An 18,776-nucleotide genomic window follows, 5' to 3' on the forward strand; every position below is an offset into this window, starting at 1 on the left:
GGTTCAATGGAATCCCTCTAGGCCACACCTGGAGTCGAGTCTCGGGGCGCCGAGCCCTTGGCCTTGTCCTGCTGACGCGGAGTTGCGAGAACCTTCGGGTTATCCAGCCGTTTTTTCGGGTCACCAAGAGCTTTCTTCGGATCCCCGATAGCCTTCGGGTCGCTGAGGCTTTTGCCGGCGTCGACTGTCTTCGGCGCCAACGCGCTCGTCTCGACCAGCTTTAATTTAGTCTTCGGCGCGGCAGACTTCGTCTCGACGCCCTTGACTTGAGCCTTCGGCTCGACAGCCACTTTCGGCTTCTTCGGCGCCGAGGGCTCCGAGGCCTTGGAGCCGACCAAAGCGATGCGCACTTTCGGTTTCGAGGGTGGCACCTGCGCAGTGTCTGGAGTCGGGACCGTAGGTTTCACTTTCGGTTTCGTTTTTCCAGGGAGTGGCTCAGCAGCAATGTCCGTGGCCGAGCCCGAAGGCGGGGCCGTAGAACCCATAGTGAGATCTTGGGTAAGGCCCGAAGGCGATCCCTCGACCTGAGCCTCATGAATTGGCACGGCCCCAGAGTCAGTTTGAGGAAGCTCCTCATCCGAGCTATCCTCCATGGCCCCGAGGGTCTCGTCGTCGTCCCCTACCTCGTCGACGACTTCTTCGGCCTCTAACATCTCTGCACCCGCGTTATAGTCGTATTCGACGTCCGACGCGGGGTTCGACTCAGTAACTTCCTGGATAGATTCGTCCTCAACATCCCCTGCATCGAAGATGTCCACTGGCGCCGGTGCAGCATGCTGGGCCTCCTGGCGCGCAGCTCGTCGAAGCTTAAGCGTCTTCTTGGACCTGAAGCATGAACAAGCCATACACTAGGCTTCATCGTGGTCCGGCGACAGACACTTGTTGCACACCGGGTGGACGTCGATGTGGGGATACTTCAAGTTGCAGACGGGACATCTCTTGAATGGACTACGGTCCATGATGGACGGTCGATAGGTCTGGAGCGTCGACTGGGCCTTCCGCGCCAAGAGCACGCGCTGTAGAGAATCCGTCTCGGAACCGAGCTGGAAGCTAAGACCGAACGCAAGACTATACCGATGTATTAGACTAAAGACCTTTTGTTCTCAAGAAGTTTTCTATTGATTCCAACTAGAGGGAACCCAAAGACATCCGAACCCAATGGCGGAAAAAAACAATCTGAGGATGGAGTCGATGCCCATGCGCACTGTAGTCCAGGGGAGGAGCCACCTATCTCGTGATACTTCCAGGACAACAATGTGCAATCATCCGGACCCAACACTAGGCGGCGATCTATGCACAGATATGAATTCAGCAGCCCACATGCCTCGAACAAGTGTTATTCGTCAACGCGTTGGTTTAGTATGGTAGTCTGCACCTCTTCTTTAAAAACTGATAGCCTTAGCCATGCATGTCTGCGCAAAAAGCCAATGGTGTTTATGGCTCGGGAGGCTGTATCTGCGGCATCTAGAGCACAACGAATGGAGGTATTAGATATTATTTTACCTTCCTGTATAAAATCATGGGCTTTTGATTTATATTCTTCTAGGTGGTGCTGTAGTAGGGTCTATAGCTAGTCATAGTGCACCCTATCGTATCTGGCTAGTAAAGCCGGTGTGTTGGCAATCTTCCATATTTTATTTATTTTATTTGAATGGTTTTATATAGCGCTGGCTAGACCCGGAGGTAACGGTGCGCTTTACATGAGTATCAGACCAGTTACAGGTTACATCGTTACAAAGGTTACCGAGTCATTAGAGCATAGCAACATAGTTACATGTTAGTTTGAGACAAGCGATAAGGACAACGTGCGTAAGGGAAAAAGCAGGCATGGGGAGAGTTTAATTGGAGAAGGGGTAGGAGCAGGGGAAGTAGACCGTGGATGAAGGAGGGAAAGAGGAGGGGGAGGGTGAGACACAGCATGAACGAAGAGGGGTAGGGTGACGGGGCACAAACCGGTAGACTAGTAATAGCTGCGTCCAAAGTCCAGTAAGCTGTGATCCAAGGGAAAGTGGTAAAATTCCCCCAACTCCGTTGCGCGAGGCTCCCTTTACACAATGGACTCTCTCAGAGGGGTCTCGGAGACTCTGAGGCCTACCTACTGGATCCTTCCCCAAAAAGGGGAGAGGGAGTGCTTAAGCAAGGGGCGCCATACCACACCTCAACTGTGAGTGGCTCCCTTGGCGCTGTGGACTCTCTCAGAGGGATCACGGAGACTCCAGAGTATAAGTAAATTGGATCTTTCCCCACGAAGGGGAGAAGGAGTGCCTAGTAAAAGAGCACAAGGGACAGGCGGCGTAGCAGGCAAGGGGAGAAGTTAAGGGAAGGAGGGTAGGGGCAGAGGAAGTAGACAAAGAATGAAAGATATGTTGGCTGCTTGTGACGCTGTTCTTTTGGCAGATGAGTCCAATAGTTTTGACTCTTTGTCAGGCGGTGGAGCATCGCCTGATGTTTGAGAGTTTGCCATTTTCCTGGCGCTGGAATCAACTAGGGAATCTAATGTCCCTTAATAGATGTAGAGTCAGTTGGGGCAGCTTTGTACTTTTTCTCTAATCTAGGGTTAATGACTCTAGCTCGAACTAGTTCTTTAAAGACTTTGGGAGCGTGTTTAATTACCCCTTTTAGCATTGGTAGAATAGAGGTGGACCTTTGGGATGTTGTAAAAGTGTCCATGAGGAAGTCTTTCTCTATGGGGTCTGTATTTAAGTTTACCCCGTGTTATTGTGCAGCCCTGTGTACTAGCTGAGTGAAAGCTATGGTGTCTTCTGGAGGGGATGGTCTAGATCAGGGGTCTCCTGGAGGGCCGGATACATGCCAGATTTTTAAAATAACTACATGTATCTCAATGGGGATATCCAAAAAATCTGGCATGGATCCGGCCCTCCAGGACCGGTTTGTAGACCCCTGGTCTAGATGGATAGACATCTTCCTGTGGAACATCTAGTGTGCCATAATTTTCCCATGGATCTTTTGGGATGTAATGAATAGGGTCTGGTAGAGGTTCATTATCCCCTTCATTATCTCCTTCGTCATATCAGTATCTGGAGGTGGAGGGGATTGTATTGATCTTGGAGATGGAACAGGAGAAATGTACTGTGGAGAAGGGATCCTTAAAGGAGAGGTGGCAATGTCTTTCTTTAAGGGAAGTGGAGATGGTGTAGGTTTGTCCATTTTACTTTTGTTGGAAGGACTAATCCTAAAATGACCTGTTTTCTGGGTCTATTTCGAGAGTTTTTGTGAAGGATCAGGTTCAAAAAGCTGTTCCTCGGAAGCATGGTGTTTCGATGCTGATTTTTTCGGGTCCAAAATGCTTTTGTGGCAGTCTTTGGAGTAATTTTATGCTCCTTTGTTTTGGTCTGAGGAGTTTTTGTATGTTTCGAAGGTTTGGTTGGAGTCTTTGGAACCAGTTGCTTGGTTGGCGTCGATGTGCCGAAAGCCTGATGGCAGTTAGGCCCAAAGGACTGCTTCAACGACTGGAACCGAAGTAAAAGTTTGTGAAGATGAGCTTCGAAAGGGAAACTCAATCGAGACAATAATGAAGAATTGGGTAAGGATTGTGCCTCAAAAGTTAACTGTGTAACTATACCGAACTGGAACGCGTGGAACACATCAGAGCCCGATGGCGGAAAAAAACAATCTGAAGATGGAGTCAATGCCCGTGCGCACTATTGTCCAAAGGAGGAGTCCCATATCTTGTGACTTTTCCAAGACAATAACAAACTGCAAAAATCTAGGACCAACACCAGATGGCGATCTATGCATAGGGTGTGATCTGCAGCTCACATGCCTCAAACATAAAAGAACTAAAAGAATATTTTTATACAAAAACAATTGGTCTGAAGTTAAGTCTGAGTGTGTGAATTTATTTGCCGATTGGGAGTGTACAACAAAGGATTAATAAAGTCCTCTGATACGGCCATACTGCTCGATCACACTACCACAAATAGAGAATAAGGTGCTATCTACTGTTACCACTGCCTACCTTTGGGGTTCCACAAGACTCTGTGCACACTATACCTCATTTTGGTATAGTATAAACAGAGCCAGCTTCGTACAGGTGGCCGGGTGCAGAATGCAAAGGTGGTGTTGGGCCTTGTTGAAACCAATGGAGATCCTCGGTTGGGCAAAAGGGCTGATAGGCTTGCTTCCGACGGTTCGCTGAAGGAATCACAGGACTGGAGAGTTAAGTTGGATAGTGAGGGGATGCTGGGACACCATCGGCTGGGCACTCCTTGGCAGACGGGATGAGGATGCAGGGGTGTCTTTTGGAGTCTGGTTTTCTCACCAGATTCAGTCGTGGGGACCCTTCAGGTTGAGGCTGCAGGGGTTGAAGGGGTGGTAAGGAGAGGTCATCCAATGCTGTATCTCATGTTAGGATCGCCGGGAGAATTCACTGGGTCGGTGAGCCACCTGTACTCTGCCTGTACGCGTCGGGTAGAGTGGTACAAGTGTTGCAGATCAGCCTGGACCTGGAGGCCCGGGTTGGTTTCTTTGCTGGACAAATCCGGTGTCCAAAGGAGACTTTGTTCAAGACAGCACAGGTTCTTGGAGCAGGGCATCGCTGGAGAAAACAGGCCATTGGGCTGGGGAAAAGTCAGTCGACTTATCCAGTGCTGCACATCTCTTTGATCCTCCTCCGAAGGTCGTTGAATTGGAGGAACAAGGTTCAGGGGAGCCCTTAAATACTAGATAGAAGGGTGCTACTGAAGTCGGGGCAGTAGCCAGTGGTTACTGTCACCTAGGGTGACTATACCCTTTGGGTGACCCCTTCCATTGGGAAACTGGCACATCGCTGTTCCTACTGGGTCTAATTCTACAATTCAAGATAGAGAATTTCTAGAAGTGGGGTTAACATCAGCTTTTGCAAAATCTAGGGGGGGTGCCGCCAGGCTATGGTGTACACTCCTACTCTGCTTACTAATTTTTCAAGCTTGTCCTGCCACCAAAATGGGTTCTGACAAGGGGAGGGCATTTACAATAGTTAGAGCTGCCCATATCAGCACATCACAAGGTGGGAGCCTTTGAGGCTCACCACCAAGTGTTGCTGTTCCTGCCAGGGGTAGGTGTGAAGCACCTCCACCCAGAGCAGGTTATGTTTCTTACCATACGAGGTCAGAAGCCTGTCTGGTGTTGGCTAGCTGGCAGGGACCAGTCAGCCAATACACTAGACGTTGGTCGTTTTTCAGGGGGGTATCTCTAGCATGCCTTCTGAATGCATTTTATACTAAATCCATCACTGGCATCAGTGTGGCTTTATAATCCTGATAAGTTTGATACCAAACCGCTCAGTCTTCAGTAAAGCCATCATGGAGCTGTGGAGTTAGTGTTGATAAACTTCCAGCCAATGTACTCAAAATGGCTCCACTATATTGCTCATGCAGCTATGCCCTCACCTGTGGTATGGTGCACCCATCCTTGGGGCTGAGAGGCCTTCTAGAGAGGCGACTTACCCATGCCACAGGCCGTGTTGGTGGGCATGTCACAGGGATGTGTGCCATGTCAACTCTTCACTATGGTCTGCATCAAAACATGCAAACTGCATTGGCGGTGTGTGCTCGTGGTGAGGGGTCTCGAAGGGTGGCATAATACATGCTTCAGCCCTCAGAGGCCTTCTCTTCTCAAAGGCCATTTCATTTGTTGGTACCAGTCATACATTTTACAAGGGACTTGTGGCCCACATGTGTGCCAATTGTGGAAACAAAGGTACAGTTTTCGGAAAACGCACAACTTTGGAACTTGATTGATAGGGACCCACGGCACACTCGGTCAAGTTAGTATCAGTTATCTGGCAAAAGGTTAGGGGGTAAACGTGCAAAAAGGGTCTCTTTCCTACAGTCTCTAATCCTATGAAATTGTGACAAAACAAAGTGACATGAGACACTACTTAGGGCTTTAAGAGTCCCGGAAAAACAAATCAATACGTAATCTAGGTAGATAAAACAAGGGTTTGTATTGAGAAATTGCAGTTCAGGATTCAGCATAATACCTTTGGCTGCGACGATACAGGTGGTGTACTGATCAAAGGCTTCAGAGGAACGGTGTTACTCTGAGGTGTACTTATCCTCGGAGATACGTAGGATCTTGGTGATGAAGCATCGGATGTTAAGGACAATGGAGACTGATTAGACTGTTGAGCTGTTACAGAATAATAAAAAAAAAGATACTTCAACAAATCAATTTGCAAACCATCTTCGAAAAATCTAAAAAATTAAAACATTTGAATTAAGTTTTTTCCTGGATGTAAGAAATTGGGATTAGAGTCCTTCACAAGTAATAGGTCAACAATTGACTCCTTAATGGAAGCAAAGTACCCCACTGCAACACTTGACTCTCAGGGTAGCAGAGCAGTCAGTGTCATACGCAGAGGAGATGGTCTGGGTTAGTAATTTCCTTTCGCTGGTGCGTAACACTGAATAATGTATTGTCCAGTTAGTGCTTTCTATTTGTAGGAAATGTACATGTATTACCTACAAACTACACTATACATTACAAATATATAAGTATGGTAGACAGAAATAACTTGGCATACAGCCTCACATCACATTTCACCCCAACTGGTTCTTGAACCCCTTAATCAATCCCTCCCCCAACAATACCAGATGTAGCATTATAACATAATGAATATGCTACTTACCAGTATGCATCTGTTCTTGGCATGTAGGGCTGCTAACATTCATATCTTTGCATTAGATCGCCACCTAGTGTTGGGTCCGGATTGTGAGAAGGTGGCCTGATATGCAGTGCTCACTATTCTAGTGAACACTATGTATCAGTCCAGCAACCCTTATTGATGATTGGTTGTAAGTCAACCTTATAGACCAGCTATCCTAGTAGCGTGGATACGAGCAGTCTAAGGCTAAAGACTCGAGAGGGCGCGTTAAGCCAGCTGTTTACCACACATATACCCCTTGAATACCAAGTGAAAGGACACCACACAAGTGTTATGAAAATAAACAGTTATTTATTTAAAGATCACAACAGCCCTGTACTCTTTATGAGGACAGGGTACTAAGCACAAACAAAAACTCTTACAAAAATACTTAAGTTAGCACAGTATATACAAATGCCCGAGGGGCACGGAAAACCATATACTCTGAAAGTGGAATGCGAAATTCCTAGCAGGTAAGTACAGTACTAATAGCTTTTGGAATCGCTAGGACTTGACTAGGGAATCGTTAGATTATGTCTAGGAGGCCTAGGGGACTCGGGTGCAGTGTGTGCACTCTCACGCGAGATGCGGGACAAAAGTCTATGGTAGCTAGGAATTAGAAAGTTAGTGTTCTCGGGCGAACCCGACCTGGTAGGGAGAAAACGAAAGTAGATTCTGACCCTTGGATAGTGAGGCTATGCTGGGGCACCGAAATGCCGAAGTTACCTAGCCCAGGGGCTGCAGCTGCATAGGTCTGAAAAGACGTCGGGAATCCTCGTAGACGGACCAGGAGCCGGAAGAAAAGATGCTGGCCGGTGACCAGTGAAGAAAGTTCAGTCGGATCCAAGCCTGGATCTTGAAGATAGATGACACCTGAAAGCAGAGGGGACCAAGTTCGAGACTACTAGCCAGTAGTCAGTGGGCACCAGGAGGGCACCGGATGGTAGCCACCTCGACTAGGTGAGTGGGTGACGCTTGACTCGAAGATCTCACGGACCAGGAGGCGTTGTCGGCGACCAGGATGGAGGATCGAGCTGTCCCACGAAGATAGAAGCTGTCGGCGTCGCTGGACCCAGGATTGGGCAACAAAGCCTTGGCAAATTCAAGCCCACGCGGTGGACCTAAAATGGCGTCTGGAGTGGACCAGGAGGGTCCGGGGTGCCTCTCTTGAAGAAGGAAGCAAAGGCCAGCCTGGAGCAACCAGACCAGCAGTCGTGAAGTCGTTGGGCGTCGTTCAGAGGGCCACAAGCCAGCCGGCTAGTAGCCAAACAACGCGGTGCACAGCAAACAGCAGAAGGGCCCCACGCAGATCGTGGAGATGCAGGGGGGCTGATCTTGGGTGCTGGAGCTGCGCAGGGTCGGGGCTTCTCGGACCCCAAAGCACTCACCAGTGGAGGACACGGTGGGCTTGCAGTAAAGATGTCGTGCAGTCTTGGCGATCGTCGGTCCCTTGAGGTCTCGTCGCACTCACGGTTCTCAGCTGGGCTGTAGAGGTGAGTAGAGGTCAGAGGGGCCAGGGAAGCCGGGTCTCGTCGAGCTGGGTCGTCGGATTCGTGATGAAGGACTTGCAGCAGACCGCAGTGTTCTTTAGGATGGTGCCTGCGGATGCAGGGTGACTACTCCTTAGCCACAAGGGAGAATCTTGAAGAAGAAATCGTGAAGTCCTTTCGAAGAAAGTGGTATCTTGATTCCAAAGATGATCTAATTTTAACAGGGGGCCCGCTCCCATCTTTATACTAAAAAAGGGGGCTGACCCGGTGACTAGGTCCTGCCTATGGGTGGGACTAGGTGGGGGGTGGTTACACCCCTCAGCTATGCCGGACTTCCCCAGGCCAGGGGCTGGTGCGCCCCTGGAACTGGTTCAGACCGGCCTATGCGTAGTGAGCACCGGGGTGCCACTCAGCAGTCACCTTCCTGTAAAGCCCTGCCTACCCAGGATACACAAAACCATGTCTGGGACGGTGCTAGCACCGCCCCTGACAGGAAACCCTTTGTCCAGGCTCCCCTCGCTGGAAGGACTCCCAGCTGCAGGGGGTCAGACTCGTGTCTGTGGTGGCAGCATCCATTTTGTGGAGCTGAGGCTTCAGTTAACTTTAACCGGGGTTCACAGTTACATACATGTCGTGTCCCTCTAGAAGGGTGGAATGCTAACCCCGTCGCCAGAATTGGCGAGGGGTTAGTATTCCAATTCGTATGACACCTTACTCGACATGTTTTGATAAAGCAATACCAAAGATAGCATTTAACCGCGAGGATTATAATGCACTTAAGAGTATATGGTATGCGATATCATGGAACAGCTATTAGGACTTGATTCCGCAAGCTGCAGACAGGCTCAGCTCATGCCAGAGCACCATCTCACACGATTCCAAGCACTCTGCCTTCAGGATTGTCAAGGCCTGCCATAGGAGTGACTGATAGGAATCTGTGTGTCCATTTTAGGGTTAGGTATAGGTATACTATACCTACAGCAAAGGGTGATTACACGACTTTGCCCCAGCTGTCATGCAGCCAGTTGTGTCAAATTTAGGAGGCCAGCCAGGGGTGGCACAATACGTGCTGCAGCCCCTGGCAGCCCTGGGTACACCTATGCCCTGAGTTACAGGGTCTGATAAGGTGGCCCAGTACCAATTGGTAGATGCACCTAGGGTACATGAGGTAATTTAGAAAGAGAACAGCCAGGCTGTGGGTCTGATTGGCAGGCCCACAGCCAGAGAAAGTCGTAAACCAGTGAAACAAAAGCAAAAAAATCTGGGTGATCATAGGATTGCAGACCCTACTCTCCTACATGACCCCCCCCCAAACTTTGGGACAATAAGCTAACCTTGACCAGGTGAGTCTTCTTGTTCTAAGTGGAAATATCTGGAGAGCCCATCGGCATTGCCATGATCAGTACCAGGTCTATGTTCCACTGTAAAGTCCATCCCCTGTAGGGAAATGGACCACCTAAGCAGTTTGGGGTTTTCACCCTTCATCTGATTTAGCCACAAGAGGGGCTTATGGTCGGTCTGAATCTTGAAGTGAGTGCCAAACAAGTATGGCCTCAGCTTCTTCAGGGCCCAAACCACAGCAAAGGCCTCCCTCTCAATAGCTGACCAATTCTTCTCTCTGGGGGTCAGCCTTCTGCTTATAAAAGCAATGGGCTGATCCTGACCATCAAAATTCAGTTGAGAAAGAACAGCTCCCACACCCAACTCAGAAGCATCTGTTTGGACAATGAATGGTTTGGAGTAGTCTGGACTCTTAAGGATAGGTGCTGTGCACATGGCCTGCTTTAGGTCATCGAATGCTTTTTGACAGCCTGCTGTCCACTGAACCTTTTTTGGCATTTTTTTACTTGTCAGTTCATTTAATGGTGTCACAATGGAACCATAGTTCCTGACAAATTTTCTGTAGTATCCAGTCAGGCCCAAGAAAGCTCGAACCTGAGTCTGGGTGGTTGGAGGAGCCCAGTCCCTGATTGACTGTATTTTGCTCTCCAGTGGCTGAACCTGGCCTCCACCTACAAGGTGGCCCAGGTATACAACCTGTGTCTGCCCTATCTGGCACTTGGTGGCCTTGATAGTGAGGCCTGCTGCTTGCAGAGCCTCTAACACTTTCCTCAGGTGGACCAGGTGATCCTCCCAGGTGGAGCTAAAGACAGCAATATCATCTAGATATGCTGCACAGAAGTCATCCAGCCCAGTAAGGACTTGATTCACCAACCTTTGGAAGGTGGCAGGTGCATTTTTCAGACCAAAGGGCATTACCACAAATTGATAATGCCCACCAGGGGTTGAAAATGCTGTTTTGGGCTTGGCATCCTCAGCTAACCTGATTTGCCAATACCCAGCTGTTAAGTCAAATGTACTTAAGTAGTTGGCAGAAGCCAATCTATCTATAAGTTCATCTGCCCTTGGTATTGGATGGGCATCAGTCTTAGTGACTGCATTGAGACCCCTGTAGTCTACGCAAAACCTCATCTCTCTCTTACCATCTTGGGTGTGAGGCTTTGGCACTAGAACTACTGGACTAGCCCAAGGGCTATCTGAGGGTTCAATGACTCCCAATTCCAACATTTTCTGCACTTCAGTTTTTATGCAGTCTCTAACATGATCAGGCTGCCTGTAGATTTTACTCTTGACTGGCAGGCTGTCACCAGTGTCAACCTCATGGGTGCACCAATTGGTCTGACTGGGTGTCAGAGAGAACATACGTCTGAAAGACTGAAGAACCTGTTTACAGTCTTTCTGCTGATGTTCAGAGAGGCTGCCACAAAAGACAACACCATCTACTGACCCATCATCAGGATTCTGAGTGAGCAGGTCTGGGAGAGGGTCACTCTCTTCCTCCTGTCCCTCATCTATGGCCATGAGCAAGCTCATGTCCTTCCTGTCGACATATGCTTTGAGCCTGTTGACATGGAGTACCCTATGGGGACTCCTGGGAGTTCCAAGGTCCACCAGGTAGGTGACCTCTCCCTTTTGCTCAAGGATTGTGTGGGGCCCAGACCATTTGTCTTTGAGTGCTGCTGGGGCCACTGGCTCCAGCACCCACACCTTCTGTCCAGGCTGATAAACAGTCAGGACAGCCTTTTGGTCATGCCAAGCTTTTTGAAGTTCTTGACTGGCCTTAAGGTTTTCTGATGCCTTCTCCATATACTCAGCCATCCTGGAGCGGAGACCAAGTACATAGTCCATTATGTTGGTTGCAGGCTTTTTGAGAGGTCTCTCCCATCCTTCCTTCACCAAACACAAGGGGCCTCTCACAGGATGCCCATACAAAAGTTCAAAAGGGCTGTAGCCAACCCCCTTTTGTGGGACCTCTCTGTAAGCAAACAGAAGGCAGGGCATCAGGACATCCCATCTACGCCTGAGTGTTTCAGGTAGTCCATGAATCATCCCTTTTAGGGTCCTGTTGAACCTTTCAACAAGCCCATTGCATTGTGGGTGATAGGGTGTAGTGAATTTGTAATTGACACCACACTCCTTCCACATAGCAGTTAAATAGCTTGACATGAAGTTTGCACCTCTGTCAGAGACAACCTCCTTAGGGAAGCCCACTCTGGAGAACACTCCAACTAGGGCCCTTGCCACCACAGGGGCTGTGGTGGTCCTAAGTGGAATAGCTTCAGGATACCTGGTGGCATGATCCACTACCACCAGTATAAACTTGTGCCCTGATGCTGTCTGGGGTTCCATTGGACCAACAATGTCAATCCCCACTCTTTCAAAGGGCACCCCCACCACAGGCATTGGTATAAGGGGGGCCTTTGTTGTGCCACCTGACTTACCACTGGCTTGGCAAGTGACACAGGAGCGACAAAACTCCTTGGTATCCTCATTCATGTGAGGCCAGTGAAAGTGTGAGACAAGCCTGTCCCAAGTCTTTGTCTGGCCTAAGTGTCCTGCTAAGGGAATCTCATGGGCCAAGGTAAGTAGGAAACCTCTCTGAGACAAGGGTACAACCAGCCTCCTGGTCATGCCAGGCTTGGGGTCTCTTGACTCAGTGTACAGGAGTCCATCTTCCCAGTATACCTTGTGGGTACCTGTGGCGTTCCCAGCAGCCTCAGCAGCAGCCTGCTGTCTGAGGGGTTCAAGAGAAGGGCAGCCTAACTGGTCCTTCCCCAGGTCTTCCCTTGAGGGTCCCCCTGAACCCAAGAATTCAACTTGATCAAGTTCAAACTCTCTAGGCTCAGTTTCCCTCAATTCCTGCAGGTCAGCCTCCTCTGAGACTTGATCCACAACCTGGGGCAAGGGGGAAGGCACAGCCTTAACCCTACTGCTCTTTTTCTTGTAAGGTGTCTGGTCCATTGTTCCAGGATCCAGCACCTGTTCAGTGGGGCATCTTCTGGCCTGTGACCTAGTCACAGCAAACACATGTGCTGGCAAACCTAACATTTCCAGATGAGTCCTCTGCTCCACTTCTGACCACTGTGATGACTCCAAATCATTGCCCAACAAACAATCCACTGGGAGGTCTGAACTAACTACAACCTTCTTTTGGCCAGTTACCCCTCCCCAGGAGAAAGCTACAATTGCCATACTATGATTGGTAGTGACATTGCTTGCATTGGTCACCAGGAATTCTGTACCTGGCATGATCTGTCCAGGGTCCACAAAGCTAGGTGTCACCATTGTGACACTGGCACAAGTGTCCCTATAGGCCTGAGCCATTTTTCCATTAATAAAAGGTGTCTGTCTGTATTTGCCCAAAGTATTGGGACTTATGTCAGGGGACATATCCATATCCCCTGTACTGACAAGGACAGCCTGAGTGAGGGTGCCAACTAAGTTGTCACTCCCCTCAGAACCCAGGGTTAACCCTACTAAACCCTTGGGAGGTGCACTACCACTGCTGGCTGTACTAGGGGGCACAGGTGCCTTAGGGGCTGCAGTGGCAGGAGTCTGCCCTCCTCCTTTCTTGGTGCACTCACTAAACCAGTGAGTTTTACTTTTGCAGTATTGGCACCACCTTTTAGATTGGCCTTCTTTCTTCTTTTGGGGAGCCTGACCCCCACCCTCTTTGGGTTGTTGGGGACCTGTCGAAGACTTCTGGTCATTTTGTTCCCCTTTCGAATCCTTACCCTTCTGGTCTGCTTTCTTCTGACCACCTTGATTCTGGCCCTGGTTCTGTTTAACTCTTGTTCTAACCCATCTGTCTGCCTTCTTTCCCAATTCTTGGGGAGAGGTCAGATCTGAGTCAACAAGATGCTGATGCAACAACTGGTTCTGACAATTGTTTAAAATTTGCTCTCTCATCATCAAATTGTACAATCCTTTATAATCAGTAACCTTACTGCCCAGCAACCAGCCCTCAAAAGCCTTAGTGGCACAATCTACAAAGTCAGCCCAATCTTGAGACTGAGTTTTCTGGGTATCCCTGAACAGCACCCTGTACTGTTCAGTGGTTAGGCCAAACCCATCAACCAGTGCATTTTTCAAGACTTGGTAATCATTAGCATCCTCCACCCTTGTGGTGAGGAGCTTGTCTCTTCCTTTACCCTCAAAGGAGAGCCACAAGATAGCTGCCCACTGACTTGGGGGAACACCTTGCACAGTGCAGGCCCTCTCCAAAGCAGTAATCCATTTGTGGATGTCATCCCCTTGTTTAAAGGGGGGCACTATCTTACCAAGGTGTTTTGTATCAAAACTCCTTTCCCTATTGCTAGGTACAATGCTGCCACCAGTGGGGACTGTCCCACTCAATTGTTGCTCTCTAGCAAAGGCAAGCCTCTCTTTGGCCAGGGCAAGTTCTTCCCTTTCAATCCTCAGATTGGCTGCCTTTTCCTTAGCTTCATACATTCTCCTCTGGGGAGATGTCATTCCCCTTTGAGAGGAACGTTGAGAGCCATTGGTATGAAGGGATCTGATAGAGCCTCTTGATAGAGATCTATCTCGTCCATTCCCAATGTTAAGCTGACCTGAGAGTGGCCCCAAGGGTCCCCTAGTGCCCATCTCATGTCTGCTTAAGTTGGACCTGGTTAGTCTGCTGACTTCTACCTGTTCCTTTTCTGCCTCATCCCCTGATACCAAATCATCATCCTCATCATCAGCATCATCTGCTTCCTGAAGAGGATGGTCCTGGGCATCAAAGGGACCCTGTAAGGAGGGCATGTTGCCATCTGAATTAGAAGGGTCTGGGTTACCAGCCCTCCTTGCATCATGAGTCTCTAAGAGACCAATCAGAAAGGCAGTTGTGGGGTTAGACCCCTGCTTAATCTTCCTAGAGGTACACACTTGTCGTAACTCATGGAAGCTAAGCGCAGTATATCTTGAAGGGATGACCTGTGGAGGGTCAACTGACACAAGGGGAACCTCAGTGTTTCCTCCTTTGTCCGACATACTGTTTCTAGTGTGGTGTAAGTGATGCACCTACCTACACTATGTGTTTACCTACTGATCCCTTGCTAAGAGTTGCAGCCAAGGTGTGCTAAGCCTTGAGGAGCTACAACAGCTGGTTCAGTAGAACTCAGAGTATTCTAAGCTTTAGTTATGTGTACCTAACAGTACTTATGTGATCTTTCAACAAGATATTCTTAGGATACGTGTGGTAAAACAACAGCAAGCTCAAATCCCAACCGCTGCTCACCAATGTGAGAAGGTGGCCTGATATGCAGTGCTCACTATTCTAGTGAACACTATGTATCAGTCCAGCAACCCTTATTGATGATTGGTTGTAAGTCAACCTTATAGACCAGCTATCCTAGTAGCGTGGATACGAGCAGTCTAAGGCTAAAGACTCGAGAGGGCGCGTTAAGCCAGCTGTTTACCACACATATACCCCTTGAATACCAAGTGAAAGGACACCACACAAGTGTTATGAAAATAAACAGTTATTTATTTAAAGATCACAACAGCCCTGTACTCTTTATGAGGACAGGGTACTAAGCACAAACAAAAACTCTTACAAAAATACTTAAGTTAGCACAGTATATACAAATGCCCGAGGGGCACGGAAAACCATATACTCTGAAAGTGGAATGCGAAATTCCTAGCAGGTAAGTACAGTACTAATAGCTTTTGGAATCGCTAGGACTTGACTAGGGAATCGTTAGATTATGTCTAGGAGGCCTAGGGGACTCGGGTGCAGTGTGTGCACTCTCACGCGAGATGCGGGACAAAAGTCTATGGTAGCTAGGAATTAGAAAGTTAGTGTTCTCGGGCGAACCCGACCTGGTAGGGAGAAAACGAAAGTAGATTCTGACCCTTGGATAGTGAGGCTATGCTGGGGCACCGAAATGCCGAAGTTACCTAGCCCAGGGGCTGCAGCTGCATAGGTCTGAAAAGACGTCGGGAATCCTCGTAGACGGACCAGGAGCCGGAAGAAAAGATGCTGGCCGGTGACCAGTGAAGAAAGTTCAGTCGGATCCAAGCCTGGATCTTGAAGATAGATGACACCTGAAAGCAGAGGGGACCAAGTTCGAGACTACTAGCCAGTAGTCAGTGGGCACCAGGAGGGCACCGGATGGTAGCCACCTCGACTAGGTGAGTGGGTGACGCTTGACTCGAAGATCTCACGGACCAGGAGGCGTTGTCGGCGACCAGGATGGAGGATCGAGCTGTCCCACGAAGATAGAAGCTGTCGGCGTCGCTGGACCCAGGATTGGGCAACAAAGCCTTGGCAAATTCAAGCCCACGCGGTGGACCTAAAATGGCGTCTGGAGTGGACCAGGAGGGTCCGGGGTGCCTCTCTTGAAGAAGGAAGCAAAGGCCAGCCTGGAGCAACCAGACCAGCAGTCGTGAAGTCGTTGGGCGTCGTTCAGAGGGCCACAAGCCAGCCGGCTAGTAGCCAAACAACGCGGTGCACAGCAAACAGCAGAAGGGCCCCACGCAGATCGTGGAGATGCAGGGGGGCTGATCTTGGGTGCTGGAGCTGCGCAGGGTCGGGGCTTCTCGGACCCCAAAGCACTCACCAGTGGAGGACACGGTGGGCTTGCAGTAAAGATGTCGTGCAGTCTTGGCGATCGTCGGTCCCTTGAGGTCTCGTCGCACTCACGGTTCTCAGCTGGGCTGTAGAGGTGAGTAGAGGTCAGAGGGGCCAGGGAAGCCGGGTCTCGTCGAGCTGGGTCGTCGGATTCGTGATGAAGGACTTGCAGCAGACCGCAGTGTTCTTTAGGATGGTGCCTGCGGATGCAGGGTGACTACTCCTTAGCCACAAGGGAGAATCTTGAAGAAGAAATCGTGAAGTCCTTTCGAAGAAAGTGGTATCTTGATTCCAAAGATGATCTAATTTTAACAGGGGGCCCGCTCCCATCTTTATACTAAAAAAGGGGGCTGACCCGGTGACTAGGTCCTGCCTATGGGTGGGACTAGGTGGGGGGTGGTTACACCCCTCAGCTATGCCGGACTTCCCCAGGCCAGGGGCTGGTGCGCCCCTGGAACTGGTTCAGACCGGCCTATGCGTAGTGAGCACCGGGGTGCCACTCAGCAGTCACCTTCCTGTAAAGCCCTGCCTACCCAGGATACACAAAACCATGTCTGGGACGGTGCTAGCACCGCCCCTGACAGGAAACCCTTTGTCCAGGCTCCCCTCGCTGGAAGGACTCCCAGCTGCAGGGGGTCAGACTCGTGTCTGTGGTGGCAGCATCCATTTTGTGGAGCTGAGGCTTCAGTTAACTTTAACCGGGGTTCACAGTTACATACATGTCGTGTCCCTCTAGAAGGGTGGAATGCTAACCCCGTCGCCAGAATTGGCGAGGGGTTAGTATTCCAATTCGTATGACACCTTACTCGACATGTTTTGATAAAGCAATACCAAAGATAGCATTTAACCGCGAGGATTATAATGCACTTAAGAGTATATGGTATGCGATATCATGGAACAGCTATTAGGACTTGATTCCGCAAGCTGCAGACAGGCTCAGCTCATGCCAGAGCACCATCTCACACGATTCCAAGCACTCTGCCTTCAGGATTGTCAAGGCCTGCCATAGGAGTGACTGATAGGAATCTGTGTGTCCATTTTAGGGTTAGGTATAGGTATACTATACCTACAGCAAAGGGTGATTACACGACTTTGCCCCAGCTGTCATGCAGCCAGTTGTGTCAAATTTAGGAGGCCAGCCAGGGGTGGCACAATACGTGCTGCAGCCCCTGGCAGCCCTGGGTACACCTATGCCCTGAGTTACAGGGTCTGATAAGGTGGCCCAGTACCAATTGGTAGATGCACCTAGGGTACATGAGGTAATTTAGAAAGAGAACAGCCAGGCTGTGGGTCTGATTGGCAGGCCCACAGCCAGAGAAAGTCGTAAACCAGTGAAACAAAAGCAAAAAAATCTGGGTGATCATAGGATTGCAGACCCTACTCTCCTACACGGATGATCGCACATTGTTGTCCTGGAAGAGTCTTCGAAGTATCCTGAGATGGGTGGCTCCTCCCCTGGACTACAGTGCGCATGGGCATCGGCTCCATCCCCAGATTGTTTTTCGCCATTGTGGCAGAGGATGGAGTGGCAAGTGTAAAGGATGTCCATGCTAATGATTGAATACAATAGTATATCTGCAGCTGCGACAGGCACCGGGGAGGAGGGTGGGCGATATGAATGTTAGCAGCCCTACATGCCAAGAACAGATGCATACTGGTAAGTAGCATATTCAGTTCGAGGCATGTGGGCTGCTAAATTCATATCTTTGCATAGAATACATAGCAGTCCCTCCATCAGCGGCGGTTGCCCGTGCCAGCTGCAGAAACCTGAAAAAGTGTCTTGAGAACAGCCTGCCCTACAGCCGCTTGCTGTTTGGAATGTACATCAACACAGTAGTGTTTTGTAAAGGTATGTGGTGTAACCCACGTGGCTGCTCTGCAAATGTCCTCTAGAGGAATGTTTCCAAGGAAAGCCATGGATGCCCCCAACTTGCGTGTGGAGTGTGCCTTTGGGGGTATTGTTAAAGTGCGCTTGGCTTTATGATAACAGATTTGGATGCACTTAACAATCCATCTGGCTATTCCTGCTTTGGAAATTGGGTTGCCTTTGTGTTGTGGTGAGAAGGCAACAAAGAGTTGTTTTGTCTTCCTAAAGTGTTGTGTCCTGTCTATGTAGTACATCAATGCCCTCCGTACGTCTAACGTATGGAGCATCCTTTCCGCCACTGTTTGTGGGTTCTGGAAGAATGCAGGCAAATCGATAGTTTGGTTGAGATGAAAATGTGACACCACCTTTGGAAGGAATTTGGGGTTAGTACGTAGTACCACCCTATTTGGATGAATCTGGATGAAAGGCTCTTGTATCGTGAGTGCTTGCAACTCACTTACGCGTCTTAGTGACGTAATGGCAATTAGGAAAGCAACTTTCCACGTTAGGAATTGCAGTTCGCACGAGTGCATTGGCTCAAACGGTGGTCCCATCAGCCTGGTGAGGACCACATTGAGGTTCCACACGGGAGCTGGCGGTGTTCTTGGGGGAATGACTCGTTTCAGGCCTTCAAGAAACGCTTTAATGGCAGGCACCCTGAAGACTGAGAGATGCTGCCTATTTTGAAGGTAAGCTGCGATGGCGGATAGATGTATCCGAATAGAAGTGTACGCTAGTTTGCACTTGTAAAGGTGTAACAGATAGCAAATGATGTTAGGGATAGATGCATCTAGCGGGTTTATGTCATTGTTTGCACAGTAAATGACAAAACGCTTCCATTTTGCGGCATAGCATGCT

At 49.4% G+C, this 18,776-nt stretch overlaps 1 protein-coding gene across 8 annotated transcripts in view; it reads right to left on the bottom strand.

The window, feature by feature from the left end:
- The window catches only part of WAC (WW domain containing adaptor with coiled-coil), a 669,371-nt gene that overhangs the window by 282,399 nt on the left and 368,196 nt on the right, over positions 1-18,776 (bottom strand). For all 8 annotated transcript variants that reach the window (XM_086941596.1, XM_086941594.1, XM_086941592.1 and 5 more), the window contains one exon: positions 5,984-6,132. In XM_086941596.1, coding sequence (XP_086797722.1) covers positions 5,984-6,132 — 149 coding nt within the window. The remainder of the gene's footprint in view (positions 1-5,983; positions 6,133-18,776) is intronic.

The sequence above is a fragment of the Lissotriton vulgaris genome, chromosome 10, assembly GCF_964263255.1.
Source record: "Lissotriton vulgaris chromosome 10, aLisVul1.2, whole genome shotgun sequence".
NCBI lineage: Eukaryota > Metazoa > Chordata > Amphibia > Caudata > Salamandridae > Lissotriton > Lissotriton vulgaris.